General features: G+C 46.8%; 1 protein-coding gene across 1 annotated transcript in view; it reads left to right on the top strand.

Annotated features, from left to right (window-relative positions):
* Positions 1 to 2933: 2933 nt before the first annotated feature.
* The window catches only part of WDFY1 (WD repeat and FYVE domain containing 1), a 52474-nt gene continuing 33077 nt past the window's right edge, over positions 2934 to 22330 (top strand). Inside the window, exons 1-2 of the mRNA XM_069727676.1 lie at positions 2934 to 3095; positions 8854 to 8921. Coding sequence (XP_069583777.1) covers positions 2962 to 3095; positions 8854 to 8921 — 202 coding nt within the window. The 5' untranslated portion in view covers positions 2934 to 2961. The remainder of the gene's footprint in view (positions 3096 to 8853; positions 8922 to 22330) is intronic.

The raw sequence follows: 22330 nt of genomic DNA, 5'->3' as shown, positions 1-22330 counted from the left end.
CTCTGACCTGATGGAAGTCTGTCTTTCCCACCCGTGGGACTGCTTTGGGACGTCCCATGGTTCCTGTGTCCCCCAATGAGAGGCGATAAAGAAAACAGGATTTTTGGTTGCTTACCGTAAAATCTGTTTCTTGAAGCCTCCATTGGGGGACACAGCTCCCTCCCAATGTTTCTGTTATCTGTTTTATGACTGTTCTCACGTTTACAGTTCTCAAGTTTGTGGTTATGGTTTTTCAACCTTGTTCTTTTCTCCTACTGCTTTCTCACTAACTGAAGAGTATAATGCCAGTCGGTGGGGTGTACACTGCAGAGGAGGAGCTAACTTTTTTATTTGCATAGTGTCAGCCTCCTAGTGGCAGCAGCATACACCCATGGTTCCTGTGTCCCCCAATGGAGGCTTCAAGAAACAGATTTTACGGTAAGCAACCAAAAATCCTGTTTTTATGTTTTTAAAAATAGCAAAAAATAAAGAAAATATAAAGGTTGGAATCACCTTCCTCTCCCCCCTTTAAAATAAAGAAATAAACACACATACAGATTTCCGTAAACGCCCAATCTATCAACAGATACAATTTATTAACCCGATCTGTAAATGTAACCATGAGACAAAATCTAAAGGGCAGAGGTTATTTTTTTTTTTTAGAATTGTGGAATTCTTTCATACAAATCCCCCAAAACTGGAGGTTTGGTGTCGCTGTAATCGCAGAGACCTGGAGAATCGGTCACTGGTCAGTTTCACCAATGAACACTGTAAGGGCTTGTTTCCATTTGCGAGAAACACGTCCGAGTCTCGCATGTGAAAACCAAGCTGTGGCGCCGGCACTCCAGAGCGGAGCGTGCGGCCGCATAGCAACACATGGAGCCGCACGCTCCGCTCCCAAGTGCCGGCGCCAGAGCTTGGTTTTCACATTCGAGACACGGACGTGTTTCTCGCAAATGGAAACAAGCCCTTAGGCCATGCGCACACATCAGGATTATTTGCAGAAATTTCCCGAACAAAAAACGGACTTTTTCCACAGGAAATCTGCATGCGTTTTTTTGAGTGGTTTTTGTGCGGATTTTTGCGTTTTTTTCCGGAGCTTCAAAATGCAATAAATAGTGGGAAATCCGCAAAATTAATGAACATGCTGCGTTTTTTCCCGCGATGCGTTTTTATCGGGGAAAAAAACGCAACATGTGCACAAAAACTGCGGAATGCATTAAAAAGGATGGGATGCATAATGTATGCGTTTTTAAGCGTTTTTGCCATGTAAAACTGCCGAAAAAACGCGCAAAATCCAGAACGTGTGCACATAGCCTAAAATACTACATTGTGTTGTTCTTTTTTGTGCAATTTCACAGCACTTTGATATTTTTTTCCCTTATATTGTACAGTGAAATGACAGAGGTCACTGAAAACTACAGAAAGCAAGGCTCTCGTATGGCGAAGAGGATGGAAGAATAAATAAAGGCTATGTGCACACGTTGCGGATTTTGCTGTGGTTTTGACGTTGCGGATCTGCAGCAGATTTCCATTCATTTACAGTGCAATGTAAACCTATGGAAAACGCAATCCGCTGTGCACATGCTGCGGAAAAAAACGCATGAAAACGCTGCGGGTTACATTCCGCAGCATGTCACTTCTTTGTGCGGATTCCGCAGCGGTTTACACCTGCTCCACAAAACTGCAGGTGTAAAACCGCAGTGGAATCCGCACAAAATCCGCATACGGTAAATCTGCAGGTAAAACGCAGTGCCTTTTACCTGCGGATTTATGAAATCTGCTGCGGAAAAATCCACAGCCCTCAAAAATACGTGTGCACATAGCCTAATGTCCCAAAAGGGATCGCGTTTGCCGATCCCGCTAGCGCAGATCCCCGATCCCGCTAGCGCAGAACCCCGATCTGTGCTAGCGAAGAATGGACCGCGAATGCTACAAGCAGCATTCGCGGTCCGTCAAATGATGGCACATTGCTAGCGCACGCCCAATGTGGGCGTGCGCTAGCGATGCGTTCGCCATTACAATCAATGGCGGCGTTAACGGACTACGTTACACCGCATTATGCCGCGGTGTAATACAGTCCGTTAAACGTACCGCCACTAGGTTCAGATTACGTTAGTGCAATCCATTTAGCGCCTAGCGCTAGCGGAATGCGCTAACGCAATGTTTTGTAAAGGGGTCGCGTTAAACGTCCCCGCTCTCGCAGATCTCTGATCTGCGAGAGCGGGGAACGGACCTCGGGCGCACCTCGGACGCTGCAAGCAGCGTCCGCGGCGCGCCACAAAACACCGGCACATCGCTAGCGCGTGCCAAAAATGGCACGTGCTAGTGATGCGCATCCCCATTGCTGTTAATGGGCGCGCTAATGGACGCGTTGCACGGCGTTAATTTCGCCGTGCAACGCTGTCCGTTAGCGCGGTCCCATAAAGGCTATGTTCACACTTTGCGGATTTTGCTGCGGACCCGCAGCGGATCCGCTGCGGATCCGCAGCAGTTTCCCATGAGTTTACAGTACAATGTAAACTTATGGGAAACAAAAAACTCTGTGCACATGCTGCAGAAAAATCCGTGCGGAAACGCTGCGGATTACATTCCGCAGCATGTCACTTCTTTTCTGCGGATTTTCACCTGCTCCAATAGGAAACTGCAGATGAAAATCGGCAGAAGAAACCGCAGTAAAAACCGCGATAAATCCGCAGTAAAAACCGCAACGGGTTTTCACTGCGGATTTTGGAATTCTGCTGCGGAAAAATCCGCAGTGGAATCCGCAAAGTGTGAACATAGCCTAACGCAGTGTGACCCTGTTGGGTCTGTGTGCAGTGACCGGCGCTCCCTATAGTCCTCCTCACAGCCGCTGTGGCGGCCGTACTCCAGTAATTACTGTAGGCGCTCCTACACAGGTCACTACGGTGCATCCGAGGGATGGTGCGCAGCTGTGTTTTGTATTACGGCTACGGGCCTGCTCAGGTCACATGACTCGAGATGGCGGCTGAGATCCACTCCCGGTCTCCCCACGGCCCTGTTCTCCTCACCAAAATACCCGGGCACCGGGAACACGTGACCTCTGCTTGCCTCATCCCGCGAGAGGACGGTGTCATCACCGCTAGCGAAGATCGGTAATTATACTCGTCTCCTAGCTGAGGGGTCGGGATGGTAATAATGTAGGGTGACGGCTGTTGTCCTGCATCACCTGGTGACGTCACACTCGGAGTGCGCGGGGCTCGGCAGCTTTATGACTGTGCAGGAGGAACTAGTGCAAAGCAAACGTTGAGTTGCCCATGGCAACCAATCAGGTGCTTGCTTTCATTTTTCAATAGCATTGAGAAAAATAAGACGTGGACTGTGATAGGTCGCTGTGAGCAGCTCCACATTTCATTGATGGTTTGATAAATAATCAAGCGTACATGATACTGAAGTCACCTCTGAGCCCCCGGGGTCTGCAAGTGCCCCCCTTATACCAAGTATTTGGGGGGGGGGTATACATGATACTGAAGTAACTGACTGAGCCCCCGGGGTCCGCTAGTGCCCCCCTTATACCAAGTATTGGGGGGGGGGGTATTCAGGATACTGAAGTAACTGAGCCCTCGGGGTCCGCTAGTGCCCCCTTATACCAAGTATTGGGGGGGGGGGGTATACAGGATACTGAAGTAACTGACTGAGCCCCCGGGGTCCGCTAGTGCCCCCCTTATACCAAGTATTGGGGGGGGGGTATTCAGGATACTGAAGTAACTGACTGAGCCCTCGGGGTCCGCTAGTGCCCCCTTATACCAAGTATTGGGGGGGGGGGGGTATTCAGGATACTGAAGTAACTGACTGAGCCCTCGGGGTCCGCTAGTGCCCCCTTATACCAAGTATTGGGGGGGGGGGGGTATTCAGGATACTGAAGTAACTGACTGAGCCCTCGGGGTCCGCTAGTGCCCCCTTATACCAAGTATTGGGGGGGGGGGGTATACAGGATACTGAAGTAACTGACTGAGCCCTCGGGGTCCGCTAGTGCCCCTCTTATACCAAGTATTATAGGGGATATACAGGACACTGAAGTCACCTCTGAGCCCCCGGGGTCCGCAAGTGCCCCCCTTATACCAAGTATTAGGGAGATATGCATGATACTGAAGTCACCAGCTCAGCCCCCGGGGTCTGCAAGTGCCCCCCTTATACCAAGTATTAGGGGGGATATACAGGATACTGAAGTCACCAGTTGTGCCCCCGGGGTCCGCAAGTGCCCCCCTTATACCAAGTATTAAGGGGGATATACATGATACTGAAGTCACCAGCTGAGCCCCCGGGGTCCGTAAGTGCCCCCCTTATACCAAGTATTAGGGGGGATATACAGGATACTGAAGTCACCGGCTGAGCCCCCGGGGTCCGCAAGTGCCCCCCTTATACCAAGTATTAGGGGGGATATACATGATACTGAAGTCACCGACTGTGCCCCCCTTATACCAAGTATTAGGGGGGGGGGGGGGTATACAGGATACTGAAGTCACCAGCTCAGCCCCCGGGGTCCGCAAGTGCCCCCCTTATACCAAGTATTGGGGGGGGGGGTATACATGATACTGAAGTAACTGACTGAGCCCCCGGGGTCCGCTAGTGCCCCCCTTATACCAAGTATTGGGGGGGGGGGGTATACAGGATACTGAAGTAACTGACTGAGCCCTCGGGGTCCGCTAGTGCCCCTCTTATACCAAGTATTATGGGGGATATACAGGACACTGAAGTCACCTCTGAGCCCCCGGGGTCCGCAAGTGCTCCCCTTATACCAAGTATTAGGGGGGGGATATACAGGATACTGAAGTAACTGACTGAGCCCCCGGGGCCCGCAAGTGCCCCCCTTATACCAAGTATTAGGGGGGGGGGGGATATACAGGTTACTGAAGTCACCTCTGAGCCCCTGGGGTCTGCAAGTGCTCCCCTTATACCAAATATTGGGGGGGGGGGGGGGGATATATATGATACTGAAGTAACTGAGCCCCCGGGGTCTGCAAGTGCTCCCCTTATACCAAGTATTAGGTAAATATACATGATACTGAAGTCACCAGCTGAGCCCCCGGGGTCCGCAAGTGCCCCCCTTATACCAAGTATTAGGGGGGATATACAGGATACTGAAGTCACCTCTGAGCCCCCGGGGTCCGCAAGTGCTCCCCTTATACCAAGTATTAGGGGGGGGATATACAGGATACTGAAGTAACTGACTGAGCCCCCGGGGCCCGCAAGTGCCCCCCTTATACCAAGTATTAGGGGGGGGGGGGGATATACAGGATACTGAAGTCACCTCTGAGCCCCCGGGGTCTGCAAGTGCTCCCCTTATACCAAATATTGGGGGAGGGGGGATATATATGATACTGAAGTAACTGAGCCCCCGGGGTCTGCAAGTGCTCCCCTTATACCAAGTATTAGGGGGGATATACAGGATACTGAAGTCACCGGCTGAGCCCCCGGGGTCCGCAAGTGCCCCCCTTATACCAAGTATTAGGGGGGATATACATGATACTGAAGTCACCAGCTGAGCCCCCGGGGTCTGCAAGTGCCCCCCTTATACCAAGTATTAGGGGGGATATACAGGATACTGAAGTCACCGGCTGAGCCCCCGGGGTCCGCAAGTGCCCCCCTTATACCAAGTATTAGGGGGGATATACATGATACTGAAGTCACCAGCTGAGCCCCCGGGGTCCGTAAGTGCCCCCCTTATACCAAGTATTAGGGGGGATATACATGATACTGAAGTCACCAGCTGAGCCCCCGGGGTCCGTAAGTGCCCCCCTTATACCAAGTATTAGGGGGGATATACAGGATGCTGAAGTCACTGACTGAGCCCCCGGGGTCCGCAAGTGCCCCACTCATACCAAGTGTTAGGGGGGATGTACAGGACACTGAAGTCACTGGCTGACATCCCTGGGGTCCGCATCTGCCCCCTTTTTACAAAGTGTTAGGAGATAGTTGACAATAGAAGTACCATGTACCAACTCTGGTGCAGAAGACCTGCCAAACCACAGTTGGTGTGAACACTGACCTGCCACATGTGTCTTTTTTGTATCTTGTTTTTTGCCTTTTGAACAGAAGTTCATTTTTTAATCAACAGATCTTGGAATAATAATAATTTCCACAATTGGATGTGTTTAAATAAAATGTTCCTGTGCTGAGATAATCTTATAACTGTGCCCCTGCTGTGTGCTGTGTAATGGCCGTGTCTGACCGTGCAGGAACATGGTCTGATCATACCACAGCTCCTGGGCAGGGGGGGAGAAAAAACAGTTTTTTTTGCAGGAAGATAACGCTGGGCTGGGGGACGGAGCAGAGGAGGTGCCGGTGGTTCTCTCTGGTGTTGGGGGGCTTCATTCATTAGAATGCCCGCCACTCTTTTTTTTTTTTTTTTTGTGATTAGACACCAGAAAATCTGACCCTGATCATATTCTCCGGGGTCTCGGCTATCCCCGGTAGCCGAGACCCTGGAGATTTTGCGACTTTGGGGGGCGTTACAGTATGTGCACACGTCAGGATTTCTGGCAAAAACTGGACATTTCTGCCATGCGTTTTTTTTGCGTTTTTTCCAAATGCATAGAATAGCGGGAAAAACGCAGAAAATCCGCAAAATTAATGAACATGCCGCTTTTTTTTTACCGCGACGCGTTTTTTTTCATGTGCACAAAAGTTGCAGAATGCATTCTAAATGATAGGATGCATATGTCTGCGGTTTCTAATGTGGTTTTATCAGGTTTTTATCGCGAAAAGACCTGAACGTGTGCACATAGCCTCATAGTCTTGAATAGTCTAAGAAGGACGTAGATCTGGGGATTTATTATGATGGAATATAGGCTGAACTGGATGGACAAATGTCTTTTTTCGGCCTTACTAACTATGTTACTATGTTACTATGTAATTTACAGAAGTAATTGGTGATTTTACAGCATTTTTTTTCTCCCTGTGCAGAATACTGGGCTTTCTAAGATAAAAGGGAAGCAGTATATGTATACACAGTACTTATGGCTCCCGCTGAGCGAGCCCTGCAGATACACGTGCTGTATACTCCGGGAGCATTGTCCAGAGGATGTGCCAGATGTAGGCCTCAGACGCAGTGTGCACAGGGCTCAAATGGGATCTGTGACTTGTCATAAATAAGTAATGTTCTTCCATGGTGTAAATGTCGCCTTTCGGCTGAATCTGATGTTTTCCCCACTAATGAGATGTGGCTCCCTCCTTCCTGGGGTCCTAAAGAAGACTTCTACAGAGAAGAACTGAGCACCACGCCCACTTGGCTAAAAAATACTAGATTTACATACAAGGAAGAAGACACCATATCTGAGGAACAGATGTACAATCTGCATGGATAGGGGAGAGGACCTGCTGTGGTGTAGAATAACGCAGCCGCCATTCTCATTACTGCGTGATGGAACTGTGACCTGCAGGGGCCGCGCATGGCTCTGATGCTACTTCTACTCCTCAGATCTCCTATTTTGGGCATTTTTACCACCGGAGGCTTGTCACAATGTCTTCTCAGTGTGTTATTGATGAACTGTAGATGCCTGAGAATAAAGGGGGTGTTGTGCTACGTCCGTGGCGAACAAGGGGTTCTTGTATAATACATAACATGTGAAATGAGGAGTTCACCCCATTCATGTGATCTGTATGGCATGCTTTCTCTAATGCATGCGAAGGCTCCTGCTTCTGTTCTCGTATAACAACCATAGTGTAGTATTTACTGCAATGCTCCTTAATTCTGTCACAATTTTGGGAAAAATTATTTCGCTTTTTGTACTTTCATCAGCAGTGTGCATAGGTGTCTTAAAAAAAAAAAAGGAGATGTCTAAGAGGACTCGTGAAAGATGTAACATTTAGGCTGTGTGCACACGTTCAGGATTATTCGCGATTTCCCCCCCCCCCCCCGCTATAAAAACGCTTAACGCATACATTAGGCATCCCATCGTTTTTAATGCTTTCTGCAATTTTTGTGCACATGATGCGTTAAACGCATCGCGGTAAAAACACAGCATAATCATTAATTTTACGGATTTTTCGCCTTTAACCCTGCTATTTAATGCATTGGGAAGCGCCGGAAAATAATGCGTATAAAACGCAAAAAATAAAATGCATGCGGATTTCCTGCAGAAAAAGTCCGCTTTTGTTCAGGAAAATTCTGCAGAAAATCCTGAACGTGTGCACATAGCCTTTAAGGGGTTGTCCTACAAATAAATATTATTTACTGTTAGATCACACAATACATGAATTTTCAGTTGAATTGAAGGGGATGTCCACTACAGTTTTATTGATGGCACCAAAGAGTTGGGGTATGTGCACACGTTGCGGATTTTGCTGCGGATCCGCAGCAGTTTCCCATGAGTTTACAGTACAATGTAAACCTATGGGAAACTAAATGCGCAGTGCACATGCTGCAGAAAAAAATGCGCGGAAACACAGCGTTTTATTTTCCACAGCATGTCAATTCTTTGTGCGGAATCCTCAGCGTTTTTACACCTGCTCCAATAGAAAACTGCAGATGTAAAACCGCAGCGGAATCTGCAATAGAAAACGCGATAAATCCGCAGGAAAAACCGCAGCGGTTTTGCACTGCAGATTTATCAAATCCGCTGCGGAAAAATCCGCAGAGGAGCTTTCTACGTGTGCACATACCCTAAGAGGAAGTGTCACAAAAACCAACAAAAAATAACGTATAACCCTGGCTGGTCTGGCTGAAGAAAGGTCAGCCCCTTTCTGATTTCATGGTTCAGGCAGCAGGAATCTAATGACAGGTTCCCTATAACATAGAGAAATCATTTCTCCTGTAACTGTGTAACACTATTGGAACGTATTACTTTCCTGAAATATCTTCTGTTTTTGTACTGTAACAACGATATATAAAAGCTTCATTTGTTTCCACAGGACTCTGCGAATATGGCTGAAGAGAGACAGCGGGCAGTATTGGCCCAGCATCTATCACACCATGTCATGTAAGAGCTACATTAGTTTTTGCCCTACCTCATATCTCCCTGTGTATATAAAGAGAGTGGAGTCTGGTCTGCCATGTGGATACATTTTATCAGTATTGAAATCCCTTTAAAGGGAACCTGTCAGAAGAATTGTGCTCAGTAACCTACAGACAGTGTCAGATCGGTGCCGTTATACTGATTGCAATGAAACCTTGGTTGATGAAATCTGTCTTGTGGTTGTTGTTTAATCCTTATTTTCAGTTTAATGATATGCTCGTGCTTTGGGGCGGCCTGTGTGGGGTCTTCATGTGCTGCTCTCATTAGATATTCATAATGCAGACTGCTGACAGGTCACTGATCCCTCACTGACCTGCCCCCTATATTTCATACTGAATATAAATATATAAATAAATCACATTCAGCTGCCGGCGCCATCACTTTCTCTGCAGCATGATCACATCTATAATATGCATTACATTATTTTATTTAGTGTGTGAGGCAGCGACAGGTAGTTTATGCAAGGGTCACTATGTGTCCCCCAGGATGCGCATAGAAGCGTATTGAGGCCTCTGGAGTGTATTGTAGTCACAGGCATAGCTGTGGTTGCCATGCAGAATAAAAGTAAGTGTGGTCTTGGACAAGCTATTTGCCCAAGACCGATTTAAGAAAACCCGGCATGGGCATTTATTTTTTAAGTTAGCTACAGGAGATGGTAGTGGTGCGGTTCGCCTTCTCCAGCCTGGTCTTACAAGTGGCCCATGTTCACAGATTCCATTTAAAAACCCTGCAGTAAAGGGTTGGGAATGTCTGTGTTGGTTTGCAAACTGCAGAGGAGGTGGCTCTGCAAGGTTCAGCCTCTGTGAAGTAACACTGAGCCAAGCAAAGCCCCTCAACGTGAGACGATGGTGCAGTCGCCCACGGTAACAGATCTCAGATACGGATTGTTTTGATTCCCGAATACAATCCGGAGGATGCCATTTCTTTTCCGTTTGTGAGTATTTTGGACAGTATAGACACCTTGTTTTGGACTTTCCTGTGGTCACTGCCTGTCTGTCACACTGCACCAACCCTGCTGCACTAAGTGATATACTTTAATCTGACAAAAAAAAATTACTTCTCAAAATGGTGCCGGCCACGCCTGCGCAGTAGTATTTATTAGCAATCCTACTCCGCAGGCGCCGCCCACGCCATCTTGGAGACAAATTTTATTTTTCCTCGCAGTAGCATCTATGGGATGGTCAATATATGTCACTGAGCAGGCGCGGCCGGCGCCATTTTGAGAGAGAATTTTTTTGTCTTCTTCAGAATAAATGTATATCTTTAAACAAAATAATTTAACCCCTTAAGGACCAGGGGTATTTCCGTTTTTGCATTTCCATTTTTCGCTCCCCTCCTTCCTAGAGCCATAACTTTTTTATTTTCCTGTCAATATGGCCATGTGAGGGCTTGTTTTTGCCAGACGAGTTGTACTTTTGGAACGACACCATTTGTTTTTACCAAGTCGTGTACTAAAAAATGGGGAAAAAAATTCCAAGTGCGGAGAAATTGCAAAAAAAGTGCAATCCCACACTTGTTTTTGATTTTTTTTTTTTTTTTTTTTTTTTTTTACTAGGATCATAAAATGCTAAAACTGGCCTGCCATTATGATTCTCCAGGTCATTACGAGTTCATAGACATCAAAAATGTCTGGGTTCTTTTTTTTATCTAAGTAGTGAGAAAAAATGCAAAAAAAATTCTAAACTTTGTTAAAAAAAAACAAAAAAACAATTGCACCACTTTCCGATACCTGTAGCGTATCCATTTTTTGTGACCTCGGGTTAGGTGAGGGATTATTTTTTGCGTACCGAGCTGACGTTTTTATTGATACCTTTTTGATGTGCATATGATTTTTTGATTGCTCGTTATCGCATTTTATTGCAATGTTTCAGCAACCAAAAATATGTAATTCTGGCTGTTCGTTTTTTTTTTTTTTTTTCTCTCTACACCGTTTTACTGATTGGATTGATTCTTTTTATATATTGATCGGGCGATTATGAACACGACGATATTAAATATGTGCATGTTTGATTTTTATTTTTTACTTTAATTTTTTTAGTGGTTTTATTTTTACTTGGGTGTTAGGGGGAGATTTGAACTTTTTATGATTTTAAAAACATTTTTTTTTTTTTTTTTTACTTTTTGCATGCTTTAATAGTCTCCAAGAGAGACTAGGATCTTCCATAACCCGATCGGCTCTGCTACATAGAGGCGATGATCAGATCACCTGTATAAGCAGAATTACTCAGTTGCTGTGAGTGCCGTCTACTGGGCGGCTCTCATAGCAATCCGGCAGTGACAGCCATAGAGGTCTACAGGAGACCTCTGGTTGTCATGTCAACCCATCGGTGACCTGCGGTCATTTGACGGGGGTCACCGATGGGCAGATTTAAGTTTTGCTTAGGCCTGTCCCACACGTCCAGATAATTCCGGTACCGGAGTTATCCGTGTGCACATGTGTGGCAGCCGTGTGCCGACTGGGTACCACACGCACCGTGCAGGAGACAGCGCTACAGTTAAGCGTTGTCCCCTGCTTTGGGTGCTGAATCCAGAATTCATTCCTTCTTCCCAGTAGCGTTCGCTGGAGAGAACAGTCCCATAGGGGTGGAGCCGCATATTCATCACTGTAATAAGCGAACGCTGCTGGAGAGAAGAAATGAATGGGGCTTCAGCACCACAAGCTGGGGGGACAGCGCTTACTGTAGCGCTGTCTCCTGCACTGCACACGGACAGCATCCGTGTGCTTTACCTGTTTTACACGGACCCATTGACTTTAATGGGCCTGTGTGATCCGTGCGCTCCCACGAACACTGACATTTCTCCGTGTCTTTCAAACGGACACATGGTCCGTGAAAACACGCTGACATGTGCAGAGACACATTGATTTTAATGTGTCTACGTGAGTCAGTGTCTCCGGTATGTGAGGAAACTGTCACCTCACGTACCGGAGCCACTGACGTGTGAAACCGGCCTTACCGAAAGCACGCGTTAAACGCCTCTGTCAGTTTGACAGTGGCATTTAACATGTTAACAGCCGCGGTACATCGTGATTTCACCTGCAGCTGTCAGGTCAGATGTCATGTGCCGGAAAAGGTGTGGGCTCTGGCGATGAAACAGGGAGAGGCGTCCAATGACAGATATATCCGTCATTGGACGTTAAGGAGTTAATGCATATTATATATGCGCTGGCGCCCCTGTCTGCTAAATGTGTTTTTTTTTTTTTTTTTTTTTTTGTTTGCTTGTTTTCTCCCCAATACATATTACATTCATTATGTAAACTAGGGGACAGGCCAGTGAGGGATCAGTGACCTATGCCATACCGATGCATACGTAAGCAGAGCACCACATTAAAGCTATGTGCACACGTTCGGAATTGCCTTGGAAATTTCAGCGGCAATTCCGCAACTGTGCCGTGGGTAAAAAACATGCGGAATTGAAATGCGTTTTCCCTCTAAACACTAGCGTTTTACAAGCAATCTGTAGCATCGCTTGGAAAACTGACAAGTTGGTCACACTTGTCAAACATAGTGTTTGACAAGTGTGACCAACTTTTTACTATTGGTGCTGCCTATGCTGCATCAATAGTAAAAAGGTCTAATGTTAAAAATAATTAAAAAAAAATAAATTGTGATATTCTCACCTTCCGGCGTCCCCGGCAGTCTTCCCGTTCCCAGTAATGCATTGCGAGACTGACCTGTGATGACGTAGCATCATGCGAGACCCACGTCATCACAGGTCATTGCCGCAAAGCATCACTGGGAACGGAAGCATCGCGAGGAGCGGGGACGTGGTGGGGGACACCGGAAGGTGAGAATATCACAATTTATTATTTTAATTTTTTTTTTATTTATTTTTAACAATTTGTTTCCCAGGGCCTGGAGGAGAGTCTCCTCTCCTCCACCCTGGGTACCAACCGCACATGATCCGCTTACTTCCCGCATGGTGGGCATAGCCACAAGCGGGAAGTAAGAGGATCAATGCATTCCTATGTGTGCGGAATCCCCACGTTTCCGCACAAAGAAGGAACATGCTGTATTTTTTTCCGGAATGCGATTCTGCCACGGAAAAAAACACAACATGTGCACAAAAATTGCGGATTGCATTCTAATAATAGGATGCTTAATGTATGCGTTTTTTAAGCGGTTTTATCGCGTTTTTATAGTGAAAAACGCGAAAAAACCTGAACGTGTGCACAAAGCCTAAGACCCCCCCCACAGGCTGCCCCAAAGCACGAGCATGTCATTAGCACAAAACTGTAAATACAGATTAAAAAACCACAATATGGATTAATCACCCAGGTATCATTGTAATCAGTATAACGGCGCCGACCTAACGCTGTGTGTAGGTTACTGTGCACAATCCTGCTGACGGGTTCCCTTTTAAATGTTCACTTTTGAAGTTTTCTATTCCCTGATGGCTGAGGCCGGACGCAGTGTGGAGTCACGGTATATTTGTGCCAGTGCTGCTATCTTGCAGCTGTGTAAATACGGCTGGTTTTCCTGTGTATATTGTAGCATCCTGGAAACGCCGTGTATTAGTGTTGCTACCTGGCGATGAATGATAGCAGTATACGCTTTTTCTCCGGCGGAATATCCAAGTGTTTCCGGGGGAAATGGCAGTTATGGAATCAGGAAATGTCTGTTACAGAATATTCAAATTATAGAACATCATTTGCCCATGCTGTAAAGGGAACCTGTCACCTCCAAAATGGAAGGTGAGCTAAGCCCACCAGCATCAGGGGCTTATCTACAGCATTCTGGAATGCTGTAGATAAGCCCCCGATGTATCCTGAAAGATGAGAAAAAGAGGTTAGATTATACTCAGCCAGGGGTGGTCCAGTCCGTTGCGGTCTGGTCCGGGGGCCTCCCATCTTCTTACGATGACGTCCTCTTCTTGTAGTCACGCTCCAGCGCAGGTGTACTTTGTCTGTCCTGTTGAGGGCAGAGCAAAGTACTGCAGCGCGTAGGCATGGGCCTCTCTGACCTTTCCCGGCGCCTGCGCACTGCAGTACTTTGCTCTGCCCTCAACAGGACTGATAAAGTACGCCTGCGCTGAAGCCTCAGCGTGAAGACAAGAAGAGGACGTCATCGTGAGAAGATGGGAGAACCCGGACGGCGATGCCCATCGGGCCCGGACTGCAGCAGGACCGCCCCTAGATGAGTATAATCTAACCTCTTTTTCTCATCTTTCAGGATACATCGGGGGCTTATCTACAGCATTACAGAATGCTGTAGATAAGCCCCTGATGCTGGTGGGCTCAGCTCATCTTCGATTTTGGGGGTGACAGGTTCCCTTTAACCTGTTGAATGCTACTTTTAATCTCTGGTGGAAGGAAGGTGTATCATTCCACACCCCCATCGACTCTCCTACAATGTGATTGCGTGGCCTGATGGGTTGCCATGACAGCCCGGGGTCTGCTGAAGACCTAAGTGCTTGTCGTGACCATTTTCCTCTGAGAGCCAGCATTTAGCTGATGTTCATAGGAGACAGTGATTTTCACTATAATAAAATAAAAATACACACTTGTTATCACTGCGTTCCTAAAAGTCTGAGCTTTCAAAACCTAAAATAAATTAATCCGATTAGTAAACAGCATAACGAGAAGAAAAACTGAAATGCCAGAATTATGGTTTTTTTTTTTCAACTGCCGTAAAACAAATAAAATGCAATAAGAGGCGATCAAAACATCTTAGGCCCCTTTCACATCAGTTTTTTGCGGTCAGGCACAATCCGGCGAATTTTGAAACGGATCCTGCAAAAGTTGCCGCCGAATCCTTTTTTTTTTCTCAGACTTGTGTTGGCGCCGGATTGCTCCAGATGGCCTTATGTTTCATCCGTTTTTTTTTGCCGGATCTGTCTCAAATTAGTTTTCTGGCGGCCATAGAAAACATACACAGGAACGTTTTTTTTCTGTCCGGTGAAAAAACGCACAGCGACGGATCCGGCGAAAAACAAATGAAACGTGAGGTGAAATGATGGAATCCCGCAACCGATTCGATTCCGTTTTATTCGGACTCCCATGACAGCACTACGAGAGAGGGGATCCGCCCTTCAGGAACAGGAAACCTACAGATACAAAAGGGCGGTACCTCTCCCCATGCATCAGTTGGTTTCCTGTTCCTGGAGGGGCAGGATCCTACAGATGAATCTCGTAGAATGGATCCCAGGCCGGCCGGTCGAATCAGGTAGCGGGGGGGTCTCCTACCTCGACCGGTGCGGAAGCTCCTGGAAGACATCACGGTGGTCCTGGCTGGACTGCACGTCAGTGATGTAGACAGCAGGGAGCAGAGTCCAGAGGATTCCTGATCTACGTTAGCGCCGGCGCCGGTAAGTATATCGCTCCTTCGGTCCATGTGGTGGTGCAGCACGGTGGTGATGTAGCGGTGCCAGGAGGGGAACGCTATCCGGAACGCTGCTGCATGCTCTTCGGCGTCCTGCATCGCTCTCAGCGTTAGCTGGAGCGTTTCCGGTGCAGTGACGTCGAGGGGGCGGAGTCAGCAGGCGTTTCCGGTCTCTGGGTGACTGCGCATGCGCAGTTCATCCAAGATGGCGGCGCCCATCGATCCTGAACGCCGGTCTCCTCACACACTGCGCTGACCCCCCAGATGTAGTCTCATCAGCCAGAACCAATAGGAGTGGCGCCAGGCAGCCTGCTGACCGGTTCTGAGGGGGATTTAAGCAGGAGCTGGGAATAGAGCTCTGCCTTTGGTCACATCCACATCATGGAGAGTGATGGTGAGCGGCAGCTTCAGTTGCCGGAGGACGTGCGACAAAAGCCCACGGAGAAGGAGCATGCCAGAAGTGACCAGTCCAGCCGTAAAAGCTCGTCCAAGCAGGGATCCAGAGCATCGACTGGCAAAGAACCCCCTCGTGTTCCGGTACCTTTTTTGGCGTACACTGGTAAGAGATCTACGTGAATGCTCACTCAGTGACGCGGGCCCCTTATACTTTGTCATTTTAGGGAAAGAAAAGTGCAAAGTCGAAACATAAGGAGTGTGCCCTGTGTGAAGTCCCGTTACCAGATTCTTATATTAAAAAATTATGCGCCTCCTGTATACAACAGACGGTGAGGTCTACAGGAGTGGAGGGGTTGAGTGACATCAGGCTAGATAGATGGTATCACCCTTATTGTCCTCCCCTAGGTAGCGGAAGAATCTGCTTCTACGGCTAATCTGCGTGAGATGATCCGTACAGAAGTAAGGGAATCCCTGCGGTCTATGTCCCAGGCGGGGAGTTCAAAACAGAGAACCTCGGTGATCTCTGATTCATCAGAGGAAGATAAGGATGAAGGTTCCTATGGCTCAAATCTCTCTTCCTCGTCATCAGAAGAGGAATCTGGCCGATTCTGTCTGCCTCTGGACCGGGTAGATAAATTAGTTAAGTCGGTCAGAGGTACGATGGGCCTAGAAGAACCTAAGACTCCGCTTTCCCGTCAGCAACTAATGTTCAGTGGTTTGGAACACAAGAAGCGTAGGTCCTTCCCGGTGAATGATAAAATTCAAGACCTGATTCTCCGGGAATGGAAGAAACCGGAGAAGAAAGGCTCATTACCACCAGCCTTAAAACGCAGATATCCCTTTGAGGATACGACTGTGGATACCTGGGACAAGGCCCCTAAATTAAATGCTGCGGTAGCAAAGGCATCAAAAAAGGCCGCATTACCTTTCGAAGATATGGGATCCCTTAAAGACCCCCTTGACAGGAAGGCGGATACCTTCCTTAAAGGTACCTGGGAGATGGCAGCCGGATCGTTGAGGCCAGCGGTGGCTGCGACTTGTACAGCCAGATCCCTAATGGTCTGGCTGGAACAGTTGGAATCCCAGCTTAAGGAAGGTGCTTCCAGAAGTTCCATTCTAAGTGCGCTTCCGGTGATTCAAGATGCTGCGGCTTTCCTGTCGGACGCGTCGGTCGATTCGGTCAGGATGGCGGCCAGAGCAGCAGGACTCTCCAACGCGGCTCGTAGAGCCCTGTGGTTGAAATGTTGGTCGGGTGACATTCAATCAAGGTCCAAATTATGCGCTATCCCATGCAAAGGGGAATACCTCTTCGGACCAACCTTGGATGACCTGCTTGAAAAGGCTGGAGATGACAAGAAAAAATTCCCGAGTTTGTCATCATCTTCTTATCGGCGTCCATTCAACAGGAGGAGATTTGGTCGCGGAAGGAAGTGCGCATCCTCACCCGCTAGAGAGAATTTTAGATGGGAGGATAGACGCAGGAGAGGTACGGGTTACATGTTCCGCCGTTCCTCAAAAGAACGTAAGAAACCGGACCAATGACTAGCGATCCCTGTGGGAGGGAGATTGTCAGCCTTCTCTTCCGCATGGTCTAACATCTCAAATAGTGACTGGGTCCGAGGTATTATTTCAGAAGGTCTGAAATTAGAATTTATTCACTGGCCTCGGGATAAATTTATGTTAACCCCCTTACGTTCCTCCACTATTGAACAGACGGCTTTGGAGGCAGAAGTTGTGAGTTTATGCCTCAAAAACGTGCTGATTGAAGTTCCAGAGTCAGAAAGAGGGAGTGGATTCTACTCTCCCCTTTTTCTTATCCAGAAACCAGACAGATCATTTAGGACTATTATTAACCTTAAATCCCTGAATGAATACCTGGTTAAAGCCACATTTAAAATGGAGTCAATCAGCTCTGCAATTAAAATGTTGTTCAAACACTGCTTCATGGTAGTTGTGGACTTAAAAGATGCGTATTATCATGTTCCTATCCATGAAAACTTTCAGAGGTTTCTACGTGTGGCGGTGTCTATGGGGGGTATTGTTCGACATTTTCAATTTAGAGCCCTTCCCTTCGGCCTCTCAACGTCTCCCCGAGTATTCACTAAAGTAGTTGCGGAGGTCATGGCGCATTTACGTGAATCTGATATCCTCATAATTCCTTATCTGGATGATTTCCTGATAGTTGGGAACTCAGCAGACCATTGCCTTGCTCAGGTAAAAACAGCTATATCTAAGCTAGAGAATCTGGGCTGGATCGTGAATTATGAAAAATCCCGATTACAACCCCTAAAAAACCAGAGATTCCTAGGTCTGCTGTTAGATTCCGAGTCCCAACAATGCTGTCTTCCAACTGATAAACTGCGCCATATCCAACAACAGGTATTAAAAGCAATTAAAGAACCAACCATGACTCTTAGACAGGCTATGTCCTTGTTAGGTTTCCTAACTTCCTGTATTCCCGCCGTCCGTTGGGCCCAGTTCCACTCCAGACCTTTACAGTTTGACGTACTGAATTATGACAGAGTCTTACAGGGTTCCTTGCAGGGTCAGATGACATTGAGTCCAGAGGTTCTGACATCTCTTAGATGGTGGCTAAGGGAAGACAATCTGTCAGCAGGAGTTCCCTGGGTGACTCAAGTGACTCGGGTAGTTACGACGGACGCCAGCCCCACAGGGTGGGGGGCACACATGGGTGACGTGGTAGTCCAGGGTCTATGGGACCCCCAAACATCAGCCTCTTCTAATCAAAAGGAGTTGTTGGCGATTGAATTATCAATTAAGGAACTCCTCGTGTATCTACAGGGTCACCATGTCAAAATCCTCTCCGACAATCAGGTGGCAGTGGCCTACGTGAATCACCAAGGTGGAACACGCTCCGAGTCCCTGATGGAAATAGCGGACCGCCTGCTCCAGATAGCGGAAAACCATTTTCTATCTTTATCCGCAGTACATATAAAAGGGAAGGAAAATATAAAGGCGGACTTTCTAAGTCGAAACACCTTAAGACAAGGAGAGTGGTCTCTGAACACAAAAATCTTCAACCAGATTGTCCGCAGGTGGGGTCATCCAGAGGTGGACCTATTTGCCAACAAGGACAACAGAAAAACGAAAAAATTCTGTTCCTTGAATCCCAGGGAATATCCGCTGGTAGTGGATGCCTTCCTGATCAGATGGGATTTCCGGTTGGCTTATGCGTTTCCCCCGCTAAACCTGTTGCCTCTGGTGGTCAGAAAGATAAGGGAGGATCAAGCGAGAATCATACTGATCGCTCCGTTCTGGCCCCGAAGGGCTTGGTTCTCCTGGCTCAGGACCATGTCGGTGGAAGACCCCTGGGTACTGCCAGACATCCCGGACCTACTTCATCAAGGTCCGATCAACCATCCACAAGTGAAGGGTCTACATTTGACGGCTTGGTCTTTGAAAGGTCACTGTTAAAAAACAGAGGATTTTCTCCAAACCTCATTGATACCCTTATGAAGAGTAGAAAACTCATAACAACTAAGATCTACTCTAGAACTTGGAGGAAGTTTCTGGCCTCTTCAAATTTTAATATCGAAGAGGGTTTACCAATTAACCAGATTCTAGAATTCCTGCAGAGAGGGCTAGAGCTAAATCTATCCACGAGTACGCTAAAAGTACAAGTCTCAGCCCTAGGGGCCTTATTTTCTTGCAACATTGCTGGTAATTATTGGGTATCAAGGTTCATCAAAGCAGCTAGTAGATCCAGACCTATACACAGGAATAGGTCAATGCCCTGGGATCTTAACCTAGTCCTCTCAGCCTTGACTAAAGAACCGTTTGAGCCTTTACATTCAGCCTCACTTAAATTACTATCCCTCAAAACAGCATTTTTGGTGGCAATTACATCTGCTCGTAGGGTAGGAGACATACAGGCTCTTTCTAGGCTGTCCCCCTATACAGAGTTTCTACAGGACAGAGTAGTCCTCAGACCAGATCCAGCTTACTTACCAAAAGTGGCCTCAGAATTTCATAGATCTCAGGAGATAGTTCTACCATCATTTCTCCCTAATCCTTCTAATTCCAAAGAGGAGTTACTCCATACGTTAGATGTTAGGAGATGTCTCTTAGAATATATATCAGTCACTGATGCTTGGAAGAGAGAGGAGGCGTTGTTTCTATCTTTCCAAGGTCCCAGGAAAGGTCTTAGAGTGTCGAAGTACACGCTAGCGAAGTGGATTAGGGAGGCTATCTCTCTGGCTTATACTGCAGGTGGAGGTCCAGCTCCGCAGAATCTGAGGGCACATTCCACTCGGGCCATGGCTGCATCCTGGGCTGAGAGATCTGGAGTTTCCATCGACCAGATATGTAAGGCAGCTACGTGGTCATCCCCTTCCACCTTTTTCAAGCACTATAGGTTGGACTTGGGGTTCTCTTCTGATCTCACCTTCGGGTTAAGGGTGCTACAGGCTATAGTCCCTCCCTAAGGTAGTTTACATCTCTGTAATTCTCTCGTAGTGCTGTCATGGGAGTCCGAATAAAGCATTAAGCTACTTACTGGTAGCGGCATTTTTCGGAGGCCCATGACAGCACCCTTAGTTCCCTCCCTATTCACGTGGGGGTTGCACTTCCCATAATGTATATAATGAGATAGATAGATCTCACGTGTGGTATATAGTTCATTATGATTGATTATTTTTGGACATAAACTGTATATAATGTATGTTTGTGTGCTACTAACCGCGGTAGTCCTCTCAGGCTCTAATATACAACTGATGCATGGGGAGAGGTACCGCCCTTTTGTATCTGTAGGTTTCCTGTTCCTGAAGGGCGGATCCCCTCTCTCGTAGTGCTGTCATGGGCCTCCGAAAAATGCCGCTACCAGTAAGTAGCTTAATGCTTTTTTTTTTTTTAAAGAAATCATGCAATTTTCTCTCCCCCTCTCTCTCGCCGGAATTCCAAACTCCGTCCCCAGGTTAAAAAAAAAAAAAAAAAAAAGTCGGATCCAGCAGAAAAACAGATCCGTCGCATCAGTTTTTCTCAATTTGCCAAGGATCCGTTTTTTTCAAAGTTAGCTGGATTGTGCCTGACGGCTAAAAACTGATGCGTGAAAGAGGCCTTACCTACCCCAAAATAGTAACAGTAAAGACATCTGCTCAGGGAGCAAAAAGTAAGCCCCATATTCCAAAAATTGAAAATGCTACAGGAGTCTAAAAATGACAATGCAAATATTTATATACACATATACAGATTTCCAATTTTTTTTTTCACTGCTTGAATAAACACCCCTCCACCCTCCTCCCCAAACTACACATATTTGGTATCTGTGTAAGGCCGGCCTCACACTAGCGTGTTTTACGGACGTAAGAGAGGTGCTGAAAATACGGATTGCATACGGTACAATGCTTCTCTATGGCCAAGCTCCTATCAGCCGTATTTTACTGATCCGTATTATACGGTCTTCTACGGCCGTAGAAAATCGCAGCATGCTGTATTTGTCACCGTATTGTGCAAAAAATACGCCAATGAAAGTCTATGGGGGCCAGAAAAATACGGATTACACACGGACCAGCAGTGTGACTTGCGAGAAATACGCAGTGGTGTTCTATAGAAAAGCCGGCAATCCAGTGCGGTGTACAGTAAAATCACACTGACCGCTTACAATAGAATGGATAGAATAAATGTATACACATAGAATAGGGGTATATATATATATATATATATATATAATATAATTTTTATTTTTTTTTTTTTCATACAGCATGAGATAGCTTTAAAGCCGGTAATTCAATTGCCGGCTTTTGCTATCTCCTTCCTAAACCCAACATATGAGACATGGTTTACATACAGTAAACCATCTCATATCCCCATTTTTTTTTTTTTGCATATTCCATACTACTAATGTTAGTAGTGTGTGTGTGCAAAATTTGGGCGCTCTAGCTATTAAATTAAAGGGTTAAATGGCGGAAAAAATTGGCATGGGCTCCCGTGCAATTTTCTCCGCCAGAGTAGTAAAGCCAGTGACTGAGGGCAGATATTAATAGCCTGGAGAGGGTCCACGGTTATTGCCCCCCCCCCCTGGCTAAAAGCATCTGCCCCCAGGCACCCCAGAAAAGGCACATCTGGAAGATGCGCCTATTCTGGCACTTGGCCACTCTCTTCCACTCCCCTGTAGCGGTGGGATATGGGGTAATGAAGGGTTAATGTCACCTTGCTATTTTAAGGTGACATTAAGCCAGATTAATAATGGAGAGGCGTCCATTCTGACACCTATCCATTATTAATCCAATTATATGAAAGGGTTAAAAAACACACACACATTATTAAAAAGTATTTTAATGAAATAAACACACAGGTTGTTTTAATATTTTATTGCTCTCTTAATCCACCTGAAGACCCTCACTCTGTAACAAATTAAAAATAATAAACCAACAATATACATACCTTCCGTTGATCTGTAATGTCCCACGATGTAAATCCATCTGAAGGGATTAAAATATTTTACAGGCAGGAGCTCTGCTAATGCAGCGGTGCTCGTGGCTGCAAAACCTCGGGGAATGAAGGTAATGTAGGCCAATGACCTGTAGTTACCTTCAGTCGCGGTGATGCGCCCTCTGCTGGGTGTCCTCATATGAACTCGAGCCTGGTAACTTTTCTGAATATTTTCCCACGCTCGAGGGAGCGAGGGTCTTCAGCCAG

This window comes from Ranitomeya imitator, chromosome 5 (assembly GCF_032444005.1).
Source record: "Ranitomeya imitator isolate aRanImi1 chromosome 5, aRanImi1.pri, whole genome shotgun sequence".
In the NCBI taxonomy this organism is placed as follows: domain Eukaryota; kingdom Metazoa; phylum Chordata; class Amphibia; order Anura; family Dendrobatidae; genus Ranitomeya; species Ranitomeya imitator.
This window is presented reverse-complemented; position numbering and strand designations above follow the sequence as displayed.